General features: G+C 39.1%; 2 protein-coding genes across 2 annotated transcripts in view; both read left to right on the top strand.

The window, feature by feature from the left end:
• LOC134799310 (uncharacterized) overlaps nt 1-9,553 on the top strand; it is a 33,645-nt gene extending 24,092 nt beyond the window's left edge. The window contains exons 3-7 of the mRNA XM_063771691.1: nt 5,880-6,152; nt 7,271-7,433; nt 7,665-7,808; nt 8,395-8,599; nt 9,106-9,553. Coding sequence (XP_063627761.1) covers nt 5,880-6,152; nt 7,271-7,433; nt 7,665-7,808; nt 8,395-8,599; nt 9,106-9,288 — 968 coding nt within the window. The 3' untranslated portion in view covers nt 9,289-9,553. The remainder of the gene's footprint in view (nt 1-5,879; nt 6,153-7,270; nt 7,434-7,664; nt 7,809-8,394; nt 8,600-9,105) is intronic.
• Nucleotides 9,554-10,584: 1,031 nt separating this feature from the next.
• Nucleotides 10,585-11,777, top strand: LOC134799311 (putative transferase CAF17 homolog, mitochondrial). Its single transcript, XM_063771692.1, has one exon. It carries the CDS (start codon nt 10,688-10,690, stop codon nt 11,732-11,734), a length of 1,047 nt encoding a protein of 348 aa, XP_063627762.1. The 5' UTR covers nt 10,585-10,687; the 3' UTR covers nt 11,735-11,777.
• The last annotated feature ends 562 nt before the right edge of the window (nt 11,778-12,339 follow it).

The raw sequence follows: 12,339 nt of genomic DNA on the forward strand, positions 1-12,339 counted from the left end.
GAGAAAGAAAGCGCTTCGTTGTTGGAGCCCAAGCGATTGGCATGTTGGCTAGGCCCCCAGAACAGCTTAATTTACCTAATGATTTGGTTATAAAAATAAAAACAAAAATTGGCATCTTGGCTAGGCACATTGGGAGCGTAGCCAACACGCCAAACGTTTGCGCTACGACAACGAAACGCTATCTTTGTCTCTCTATCGCACTAATATGTAAGAGTGACAGAGACAGAAAGCGCTTCGTTGTTGGAGCGCAAGCGATTGGCATGTTGACTAGGCCCCCAGAACAGCTAAATTTACCTAATGATTCGGTTATTAAAATAAAAACAAAAATTGGCATCTTGGCTAGGCACATTGGGAGCGTAGCCAACATGCCAAACGTTCGCGCTACGACAACGAAACGCTATCTTTGTCTCTCTATCGCACTAATATGTAAGAGTCATAGAGAAAGAAAGCGCTTCGTTGTTGGAGCCCAAGCGATTGGCATGTTGGCTAGGCCCCCAGAACAGCTTAATTTACCTAATGATTTGGTTATAAAAATAAAAACAAAAATTGGCATCTTGGCTAGGCACATTGGGAGCGTAGCCAACACGCCAAACGTTTGCGCTACGACAACGAAACGCTATCTTTGTCTCTCTATCGCACTAATATGTAAGAGTGACAGAGACAGAAAGCGCTTCGTTGTTGGAGCGCAAGCGATTGGCATGTTGGCTAGGCCCCCAGAACAGCTAAATTTACCTAATGATTTGGTTATTAAAATAAAAACAAAAATTGTCATCTTGGCTAGGCACCTTGGGTTCGTAGCCAATATGCCAATCGTTTGCGCTACGTCAACGGAACGCTACCTCCGTCTCTCTATCGCACTAATATGTAAGAGTGATAGAGACAAAGCGCTTAGACCAGCTAAATTGAACCTAATGATTTGGTTAGTAAATTAAAAATAATACGGTTACTGAAACTATGCGTTATGCGACAGTCAATTTGTAAGATTTTAATCCATAAAATAGGTATAAATTAGACAAGAGACTAACTACTATTACATCTACCTAACTATACGTAATTAGTACCTATACGGTACCCGGACTACATTTTTATTCGTGGAATATTATTTCGATTAAAAATCATGATTATATTTATTTGATTAAGAATAAGTTATTCTCATTCAATTTTTTCTCATACGAATTATTCCCGACCAAAATTATTTGAATATTTTTGACGGGAATAAAATCGAGATGATTTTATTCCTACGAATTCTTATTCAAATAATGATTTTATTCTTGAATGCCCAACACTGCTTCTCAGGGTGTTGGCCGAGCGCCTCGACTGCCCGATTACAAAGTTTTGGGTGGAGGTGGCAATTGGGAGAGCTAAATAGAGCATGGCAACCTGCGCTCCTCGTCTCGCAATGGCCACACATCTGCCAAATACTAGTTTTTAGTCATTAGTTTTTATTTTTATATTATAGTTTTCATTCGTTCTTTTATTTTTAGTAATTAACATAGTTTTTAAGTTTATACCTACTAATAACGCTATGGATCAATGATCTGAAATAAACGATTTTTTTTATTTTATTTATACTCGTAGTACCTATCATACGTAATCTAATCGGTTTGCAAATGTTTAAAATTGCCCTACGTAACTTTCTAAGCGCCTTTCTGCTTTGAGCAAAGGTATAAATACTAAATTACCTATATTTTATGTCAGAGAGCTATATTGTACCTATATTTATTAAAACTGAAGCTGTGGCAAAGAAATGCATCTCAGCTCGAAAAACTTGTATGAGGAGTAACTCCTTTGAGGCAGGGACCGTTACCGGTATTCTGACTACAGGTCATTATTGAGGTATAACCGGTGTAATTTGAATTTGGGTATTTATATCACTTAAGCTCCGAATAGAGGTATTCGAATACCGGTATTCAATAGTGTTATCGGTTTAGCCAATTGACAACAAATACCACTATTTGATAGTTTACTCCTAAAGCTATTACCGGTAATAAGTAAGTGCCAATACCGGTTGTAGTAGTACCACGATTCGTTCCTTCGCTACTCGTCAAGGACGTTGTCCGGCCCGCTTGTAAAGTTGTAAATACTTAAGATCCGGATCTTAGAATGCCCGTTTTCATGTTGGCTGGTAAAATTAGCTGTTAGGTGATGATTTTCAATGATAAATATTTAATAGCGTTCATTTGATTCATTTAATTGTTTTTTTTTTGTTGATTTAATTGTATTTTATTACGTATGTAGTTTATAATCTCAAATATATGAGCGCCGATTAGACGTGCGCGCCGCCGCCATAAGGAGTCCGCGCGCCGCCGCCGCCGCCGGTAGATTAAAATGCGCGCCGAATATTTTTTATAAGACAGTATTATGCAGCGTTAAAATATGTAATAGGTTATAGTCCGATAAGAAATAGTTGAAATAGGCGCCACTTCCTACGTAACTCTCACATTTTTGACGTAAAATACTTACTTAAACATGGCAATAATTACGTACCTACTTACGGAAATTTTTTGGTCATATAATTTAATTTCTACTATTTTATGTCGCACCAACACCATACTAACTATTTATTATGTGGCAGTACGGTTTACATAAAAATGTGTTGTATGTACCATGTACCTATGGGTAAAACACATTTACAAAGTATAATGTCCAGTGTTTTAACCGTTGTCGATTACAGGGCACTAGTGCCAAGTATGCGAAGAGTAAAATTATCACGTTTTCTGGTAGTTTTTATGAATATGAATATGAATTAAACAGAGGGATTTTAGGTGTTTCAAAACCTTTTAAAAAGTCATTACTTGTCGTATTGCAACGTAATGAACCAAATAGATAAAAAAATATTATTACGGTTTTTTTTTCCTGTGCGTTCATCAAGACATCAAGAGACATACCCGATTTCATTTGAGAAATTTCTTACGAAAATATTGAAAAAATTGCATGCATTGTTGTATACCATTGCTCAGATGTTGCTGCATCCTACGATACCCCGCTAAGTTTGATTTAATGTTAATAAAATGACGCCAATGACTGGTAAAATTTTACCACCTACGAGCTATAAAGCTATTGGAAAAATATAAAAATAATAGGTTTTACTTTAGTTCATAACATAAGTTGACATTATCAGTAAGTGTATTTGTAATTAAAAATGCAATTATTCTATATTTATTAAAAAAAAAAACATGAATTTGACAAAAAAACCTTATGCATATAAAGTACTGTATACTAACTAGGCAACGTCCAAAATACTAGACGTCTTTTCATTATGCGGCGTATCTTTTTATTTACACCGACTGGTAACATCCAACATATTTGACATACCTATGTTTTTTTCGAAACTATTACAAATAGATTTTTTTCATAATTTTTCTACAATAAACAACCACATAATAAGATAATAACACCAAAAAAATTATACTAACACAGTTTTTTGAGATTTTTTCCCTTGTCGATTTAAGGGTTAAGCATGGCTTTTCATTATACGTCTTAATATTGAAAAGTTGAAAAATTCCACGCCGCCGCCGTGGATTTTTTTCTGGCGCGCCGCCACCCAATTTTTTTCGACCGGCGCGCACGTCTAGCGCCGCCCAATAGGCATTTAGCCGGCGGCGGTTCGCCGGTCAAAATTGGTTGGCGGTGGCGGCGAATCGGCGGCGTAGCCTTGAAAACTTGGTTTATGCGAAGAGAATTCAAACCTTAATTCATTTAATTTCATTTCATTTAATTTATTTAATTATGGTAGGAAAAAAGTTTTTCATGGCATTAACTGTAGATAAGCAGCATAATGAACATCTCTTTATATTGTAAGGTTACTGTTAATTGAATCTATCACTAATTCACTACACTTTATAAAACAAAGTCCCCCGCCGCGTCTGTCTGTAACTATATGAATGTATGTTCACGATGAACTCAAATCAAAACCTACTCAACTGATTTTCATGCGGATTTCAGCTATCAATAGAAAGATTTTTGAGGAAGCTTTAGTTTAGGTGTACAATTTGTTAAGGTTTTGTGTAATCCGTGCGAAGTCAGTGCGGGTAGCTATAGTCAAATATAATAGTTATTATATGTACGTATCGCCAGGAGAGGTGAATGATTACACACACTGCTCACACAGACCACCTACTAATCGCAAAAATAGTATGAATGAATCAATGAGTGAATGTGACTTAAATGTACGATATTAAAAGCCTATAAAAACCCCTTTAAGAAACTTTTTTGCAGTTGATATCAACTTGATATTGGTACGAAATACGGAACCCTAAAAAGAATATTAATTTCAAAAATGTCTCAAAAATTGTATTGAACAACTATTTACAACTAATATTGCTCAAAGGTTAACTGGAAGAGATCCCTTAAAGGCATAAGTTCGCCTTTGTACTAATGACGAATGTTATTTTTCCTGTTTTGTTTTGATTTTTGTACAATAAAGTGTTTTATTACTACTACTACTATATTAAAGCAGAAGGAGTTGAAAATAAAGTTCCAGTTAATCCTTGTTTAATATTCGCTGAAAGTTGTTGAGCATTAGACTTTTCTGAGTGAGCACTCTATGTATTTTTTTCTTTATGTGGTTAAATGCACGTAATAATTATTTTTAGATATAATTTTAATTTATATTTTTGTTCGGTAAATAAAACAAAAATATGATATGAAAAGTTTTCTTGATTTCTATTTAAAGTTAATTGTTTTTATATAAAGTACCATCTCTTAAAATATCGGTACCTAATTTGTTAGCACGTTATATAAAAGCAATAAATTCCCGATCAAACTAATCTGCATAGCATTTGCAACGACAACGTGTGTAAATATCATCGTTAATGTCAAAGTTCTATGAAAATATGACGTTTATATTATAATAACACTCCCTCACTTTGTTCTGTTCAAATCGGTGCAAAGTTAGCTTAGACAGACTCTAGTATCTAACAAGGTCACGCCGATGCCACACCGATAGCGCAGAATTTTGGCGGCGGCGGCGGCGCGAAAATTTTGGCGGCGCGGCGCTCATATTTCATATGGAAATGTTTTCTGGGATTAATTATTTTCATTAATTCATTCATTAACCTCGTGCCTTGAAACGGTCGCAACGCTCAATTTTACAGATTTCGAACCACTTTCTACGCTCGTGGTTAAATCATGAAATCTTTCGCTTGTACAGCGATCAATATAAGCATGAGCAAAAAGAATAGATAGTAAGTTACATATGTCTTTGGCATGAGGACTTAACAACAACTTTAACCTCTTGTCGCAAAGTTTTTGGTTACTCTTTGATCAAGTGCAATGAATACCGGTATTAAATACGAAAACCATTACCGGTATACTGAATACCTGTTATTATTGAGGTATTAATGAATACCGGTATTTCATTATGTCAATTAGTGTACAAATAGCGATAAAGACAAAAACGGAATGACAGCAATACCTCTAATGCGAATATAGGTATAACATTTTAACCGGTATTCGTTTGACAGTTTTTATACAGGTATTTAATAAAACCGGTTATACGGTCCCTGCTTTGAGGACTGCAGATGACCAAGTGCATAATCTGTGTTCCCAGAGTACCTAAAAGTACCTCGGGACAAGTCCGTCCGGTCCGAAGACATAGATAAATGAGGTGGAAGAGGTACAAATAAACTTTCTTAGCATCTTTTTACGTACAGCTGCACACTTCCAACAGTTGTGACATTAACATATAAATTATAGTAGATACAGGAAGCCAATTAAAGGGACTCACAGGTAGTGACATAATAGTGTCATAGAAAAGTAAGCGCCGGAAGCTCTGGCCCGGACCCTGCCCGGTCTAACGTGAGTCATCCTTAAGCTACGTAATAATTGAATTTAGTTTACAATTCCGATTTAACGAAATGAAACGTTGTCTGTTCCAGCATGGCACATAATAATGTACGTGCTAGCAGCCATATTCGGCATCCTAAACTACGTGTTCCTGCACAACACAATGTCAATAGTAGAGGACAACTGCGTGCTGGGAGCCCCACAGATCGTGCTCAGCCCGGTCCTCGTGTACAACCCAGACCGTGCCACGGCTAATGAGACTGCAGTCGAAGCTCAACCTACAACCGTCCCTGTTAGTACGACTGAAACGTCGAGGACTAGAAGAAATGAACGCACTGATTTAGAGGATGCTATTGCAAAGAATGGTAAGTGGTATTTAAACTTTTTTAACACTTCAATGCCAACGTTTTCGTAGCGCTACGCTCGTAGCCGATCCCAGCGTTTTCCCGTTTTGTAGAGGAAAGCGACTACGAACAGAGAACCCGCCTCCCCGCGGTGCGGTTTCAGCACATAATATAGCGTTTACTATTTGCATTCATTTGTAGTGTTACAAGAACTTGCAAGAACGTTGGCAACAGTAATGTAAATGTTATTAACTGAGTTTGAAATGTACTAATCTTTCCGGGCCGTAAACACACAAACTATACTTAATGCACTTGGCAGACTGCCAAACAGAAGTACGTAATACCTACTTATCTACTTATTTCCATCAGCTAAGAAAATTTGGGTAATTTGCATTGCACGGTTTCCGAAGATAACGTTGAGAAATTAAATGATACGTGCAAGCGACATCTAGTGATTAACTGTCGAACAATTTTGCTTAGTGATATTTGGTGATATTCAGTGGTACAGAAATAACAAGTAATAATTAAGGTTGGTATTCCACCTGCAGTGGCGTAGCTAGGCGTGGGCGAAGTAGCCACGGCCACGGCCTCGTGCCCCAAGGGGTCACAGTAAAAGAAAAGGGCCTCGCAGATGCGACTTCGCCCACGGCTAGATTCGTTCACGCTACGCCACTGTCCACCTGTCCAATTTCTCGGTCCAAAGTGTATTGAGTCTCACTTTCCCACTAAGAAAAATGTGAAGCCCCCTCCAGACTATGCGCGTGAATCGCGGGCGAAGCCGCGATTCGCGCACGAGTGTGGAGGAGGCTTGATATCCATCCGCATCCTTAAAGTCGTAACAGACTACCGCACCGCACCGCAATCTTGGTGCGCCGCATAAGTGTGCCACCCATTTTCTACTGACAAGTTGGGTGTGTTTTACTATATTTGACTAGATATTACAAATTACCGCATGATATTTTAACTCGCGACTCGCCAAATATAGTTCAGCAAGCCATTTCCGTCAGTAGAAAAAGGCGGCAAATTTGAAAATGTAGGCGCGAAGGGTCTGGTGTCTCCCATACAAAATTTGATTTCGCGCCATTTTCTACTGACGAAGTTGTTTGACCGGCTACAACAACAATTTTTTACCTTTACAGCATCCTTAGAAGAGCGGCCGGCGCTGGACCTGATGAGGACCTTCTTCGGATCGCGGACGGACTGCGAGTTCGTCGAGTACATGCCAATCGTCTCCACCGTGTTCGCGCTCGTGTGGACGACATTGTTCGTCATGTGTCCTGGTGGTGGCCACGCGCGCTTTGGGTGAGACACTTTAGAATGAATCTATTATGCGCCAGTTCTTTGGAAGGATGCCGAGCGGGGGAAATACGTTGGCAAAGTTGAGTCCACATTTTTATATTATGTATTTCAAATATTTATTTACAAAGAAATAACACAGAAAACCAGTTGGTATTTGACAAATAGTATTTTACAGGTCCGATAACTAGCATATCATCGTTACTTTACGAGGAATTTAATATATTATCTGTCCAGGCTCACCCAACTGTGGCGCATCCTGGCCCCAGCGCTGGTATTCACGCTGGTGCTGGTCGGGCTGACCGCGAGCAGCTTCACGCAGACCAACCGCGGGTTGAGAGAGTTCTGCTCCGCTTTCTATAACTACACCAATGCTACCACGTAAGATTAATTATAAACTAAACTTAACCCTGCCTGAACTTGTCAATTTTCCTACCTCATCATTCTCTTGCCCTTCTCCCATTCACTTGGGGTCAGCGCAGCATACTGTCTTTCTCTTCCACACCTCTCTGTCGCCCGTCATCTCATCATTCACTTGCGTTCGTTTCATATTATCTCTCACACAGTCCATCCACGTTTTCTTCGGTTTTCCTTTCCTCGTACTTCCCTCCACATTCATTCGTAAAATACCTTTACAATTTTCCTACCTATTTATTTTATTCCCGATTCCTCCTATTCCCTAATCAAATCTTTCGCTAGCATACGGCGTCAACCAGACACTTAAACCCAAAATAAAATAGATAAGGTTATTGTCGAAGCGGTTGTCAGATATAGGCTTTAGGTGTGGCGCAATCGCAATCACACTGATGATCACCGGGTCGATCGGCGAGTGCAAAGTATTAGGTATAAGGAACTGACAATAATATATGATTGCGCCATTATGTCACCTAAAACCACAACCTAACTTTTTTATTTAGTACTACTTGCAGTCCTATAACGCCTTCTCATATCGATCATTATTTTCCAGTTGCTCATCAGTAAACGTGTACATGCAGAACTCGTGGAACGCCACGTGGAAGTTCGGGTCCCGCGCCGAGGCCACGCGCGCCGCCAGCGCCGGTGTCTGGGTGAGCTGGGCGTGCGCGGCCACGCTACTCATCGTGCGCTGTCTGACGGCGCCCGACTTTCAGTTGAAGAAGACTGGGGTTTATCTGGCTAAAGACCCTGGGCAGGTGAGCAAATTGTGCACAGACAAGAATGTTTTTAGAGTCAGACCACGCTAAGTTTTCATGCCAAGTGCTGCGTCAAATATGGACCTTCCATTCCCCCCCCATTGCCAAAAAGACAATAAGAGAGTTTATAAGAGTTTTCTAGATAAAACAGCAGGCGCAGGACGAAGCTTCGTCTTTAGAGTTGCGTCCCCTTTCTTGAGAACACCCAGTAAGGCTTGCGTTGTCGTATGTCAAGCGCGATTTCAAGTGTTCAAGGCAGCCACGCGGTCTGCGTAAGCCATGCTAGGGGGTCAGATACCTATTTAGCGCACCGTTTTAGAATTATTTGCGAATCGATCACTAATTGTTAGCGTGCGATTCATACAACGTGAAGCGTGAGTACATCAGTGCGCGAGGGGTTCGCGAAGTGGTTGTGAGCCAGACCTGGACGCACGTACCTTACCTAGGTAGGTAAATACTACAAAAATAAAGTATGCTTTTATTTATCAAATCTTCTTTCGTTTCAGAAAATCACGCCCCACCTGCTAAAATCGCGACGGCGCGGGAGAAAGTCGCCATCGCCCAGCAAGTCAGTCCGCTCCGAGCCCACGGCCACGACGGAACTGGTCACCAACCTGGAGCAGGACTCCGCCCCCACCTCGCGGCTCGGCACGCCCGTGCCGCACGGCGAGAAGGATTCCAGCGTGTGACGTGGAATCGTTTTGCCTCAACAATCCAAGGGTAAACTACCCAATGAACGACACTGAAAAGCGCATCAGTGTCACTGCGAAATATCTTGTATCTAAAATGAATTTTATGAAAATCTTATAAGCTTTTTTGGTTTATGATTATGAATATACAAAATTGAACATGTACTTAAAAAAATTACCTAGAGCTTTTATTCGGAATACTAAGTACATAAAGTTGGTCAAGCAGATCTTGTCAGTAGAAATAGGCGGCAAATTTGAAAAATATAGGCGCGAAGGGATATCGTCTCATAGAAAATTTGAATTTCGCGCCTTTTTCTACTGACAAGATTTGCTTGACCATATCTATAACTAATAATTTTAAGTTAGATTTAATTTTGTATAGTTTATGACCTTATTGTTGACGATGATGACTATAACAGTGTTTTGTATTTAGATTTAAGTTAAAAAGGTGAAAATAAAAATATTACACAGTAAATATGTTTGTTATTATTATAGTCTGTCAAACCATTCCGTCAGTAGAAAAAAGCGGCAAATTTAAAAAATGTAGAAGTTAAGGGTTATCGTCCCGTAGAAAAGGCCATAGTCGGTTTTCCACAGTAAGTTGGCCCATAAGTCAATTTGATTCGGGTGTTTATGTGAGTATCTCTTATGGTGAAGGATATTTTTGCTGAGTATCAACCAAAATCAACATCCTACTAGTGACAGTTTTTGACTTATGATTTTAGTAATTTTTTTCTTTAATGTATTTTTTTTTTCGGGAAATAGTGTTCTTTATTTAGGTATGCATCGATAATCAAAAAACGAATACCGGTTGTCATATAAAAAAAAAACGAAAAAAAAAGTAAAACAAAAATAAAGCATTTTTTTATGTCGTGGTGAAGTAGTGACACCTCTAATTTTTTTTCCAGTTGTAGGCCAGACATTGCCCTACTATACTTGCCTAAATATTAAAATTTTCCAAACGGTACTTCCTGTCAAAAATTAGCAATGTGTGTGGTCAAGTTCTGTTCTCAATCGGTGTTTTTCAATGTAAACCTACCTACCTACGCATTACCTACGCAGAGCTTTGCCTAATATTCCCTATTTCGTGCATTTTTCTACTGATAAACGCCGCGATTCTCGCACGAGTGTGGAGGGAGCTTTTGAATTAGTGCGGTCCCGCTGCCGACAGGCAACATTATAGTAATTGATAGTAATGAGCTGAAAAAATGTGGTTGTTTGGCTTAAAGAACTCGCATCCACGCCATAATTGTTAAAAAAAATGTGGTTGTCACTTGTTTGTCAAACTGACATTAGTGACAGCTGTATTGACAATCCCAAATTAAAATTTGAGTTTCTGTTGGAATATGACGAAAATAAATAAAATTGTGCAATGAGACATTAACTGTTATGAAACTTCATGCAAATATTTTACCGTCTTAGAATGATTTATCAGGTAAATGGAATTTTTCGTAAACCTCATGCCTTTAGACACTTCATTCGCTGCTTACACGGCGAACCTTCCAGCGTTCTGTATCCCCTGCAAAAAAGGAAAATAATAAAAGTAGCAGGCGATGATGCAAGCCGGTTCCTGCACGGCCTCATCACCAACGACATGGAACATTTGTCGTCAGGGGCGCACTCCATGTATGCCATGTTTTTGAACAACAAAGGCAGGGTGTTGTTTGATACTCTCATATACAAGTGGCAAAACCAACCCGCGTTTATGCTAGAGTGCGATCAAAACGTTCTCGCGCAGCTCAAAAAACACCTAAAGATCTTTAAGCTTAGAAGTGCTGTTCAAATAGAAGATTTAAGTCAAGATCTCAGAGTTTGGGCATTACTGCCATCTCCTGACTTAACCCCAGATTGTAAGTCAGTTACCGAAAACCAAATTAATATTTACAAAGATCCGCGTCTAGCAGAATTAGGATACAGAGTTCTATCCACAGCGTTATTAAATGGAAGTCAGGTAGCAAAACATATAAATGAGAATATAGAAGTTCAGAGTTCAGATGAAGGTTACCATTACTTGCGATATAAACTAGGTGTGAGTGAAGGGTCGGATGACCTTCCACCGGGCTCTTGTTTCCCTCTAGAGGCCAACTGTGATTATTTACATGGAGTTAGTTTCCACAAGGGCTGTTACATAGGACAAGAACTCACTGCCCGAGTACATCACACAGGAGTAGTTCGGAAGAGAATAATGCCCCTAAAAATTGTTAACCTAGTAGATGATAAGATAGAAACAGACACTCCCATCAGAGCTGAAGGCAGACCTAAATCAAATTTAGGCAAATTTAAAAGTTATATTAAAGATTATGGTTTAGGGCTGGTAAGAATCAAAGAAGCACTAGATGCCAAAGTTCTCACTGTTGGTCAGAGTACCATGGAAGCAGTCAAACCTGTCTGGTGGCCTGTTGAAGCACCAAAAGAAAAAGCTACAACTTCGAAAACTGAAGAATGAATTGTTACATATAATATATTTATTTCAAGATGTGCATTAAAAATGGGAAATAAACAATTGAAAACTTGTTGCAGAAAATTATGGGAGACTCCAAACCAAAAGAAGAACCTATTTATTATCAATTTGCTTGTTCATCATGCCACTTAGCCGAGACAGCTGACTATAAAGGAACAAGTCCACCATTCTCACGGAACATAGACCTTAAGTACCCAAGCTATGTAATGAAGGACCCGTTCAGCCCTCCCGGCAAGGGCGAGATATTGGTTTTGGGAGCAGACTGTGTGAAATGCAACAAGTCAGTGTGCATCAGCAAGGATTGCAGCATATTCTACTTGAAGATGTACTGCCTGGATTGTGCACAGAACTCTGCTGACGAATTTCCTGTAGAAATAAAAAGTAAAATTGCACAAATAAAAAGAAAATAACATAAATTTACGTTGTTTGTTACTTTTATCTTATATTCGCCCTGTTTTATGTCATTCGTTATTTCTTACTATTTTAACAAAATGGGTACCTATTCAAATTTGCCTTTTAAATTCTCAGCTCAGGAGCATGAAACTCATGCAGTTTTGATAATTTTACTTTTATAGTGATGAACTGCATGT

Source organism: Cydia splendana, chromosome 18 (genome assembly GCF_910591565.1).
Source record: "Cydia splendana chromosome 18, ilCydSple1.2, whole genome shotgun sequence".
NCBI lineage: Eukaryota > Metazoa > Arthropoda > Insecta > Lepidoptera > Tortricidae > Cydia > Cydia splendana.

What these genes read in the sequence shown, in the direction of transcription:
- LOC134799311 (XM_063771692.1), top strand. Translation starts at nt 10,688, where the DNA reads ATGCAAATATTTTACCGTCTTAGAATGATTTATCAGGTAAATGGAATT.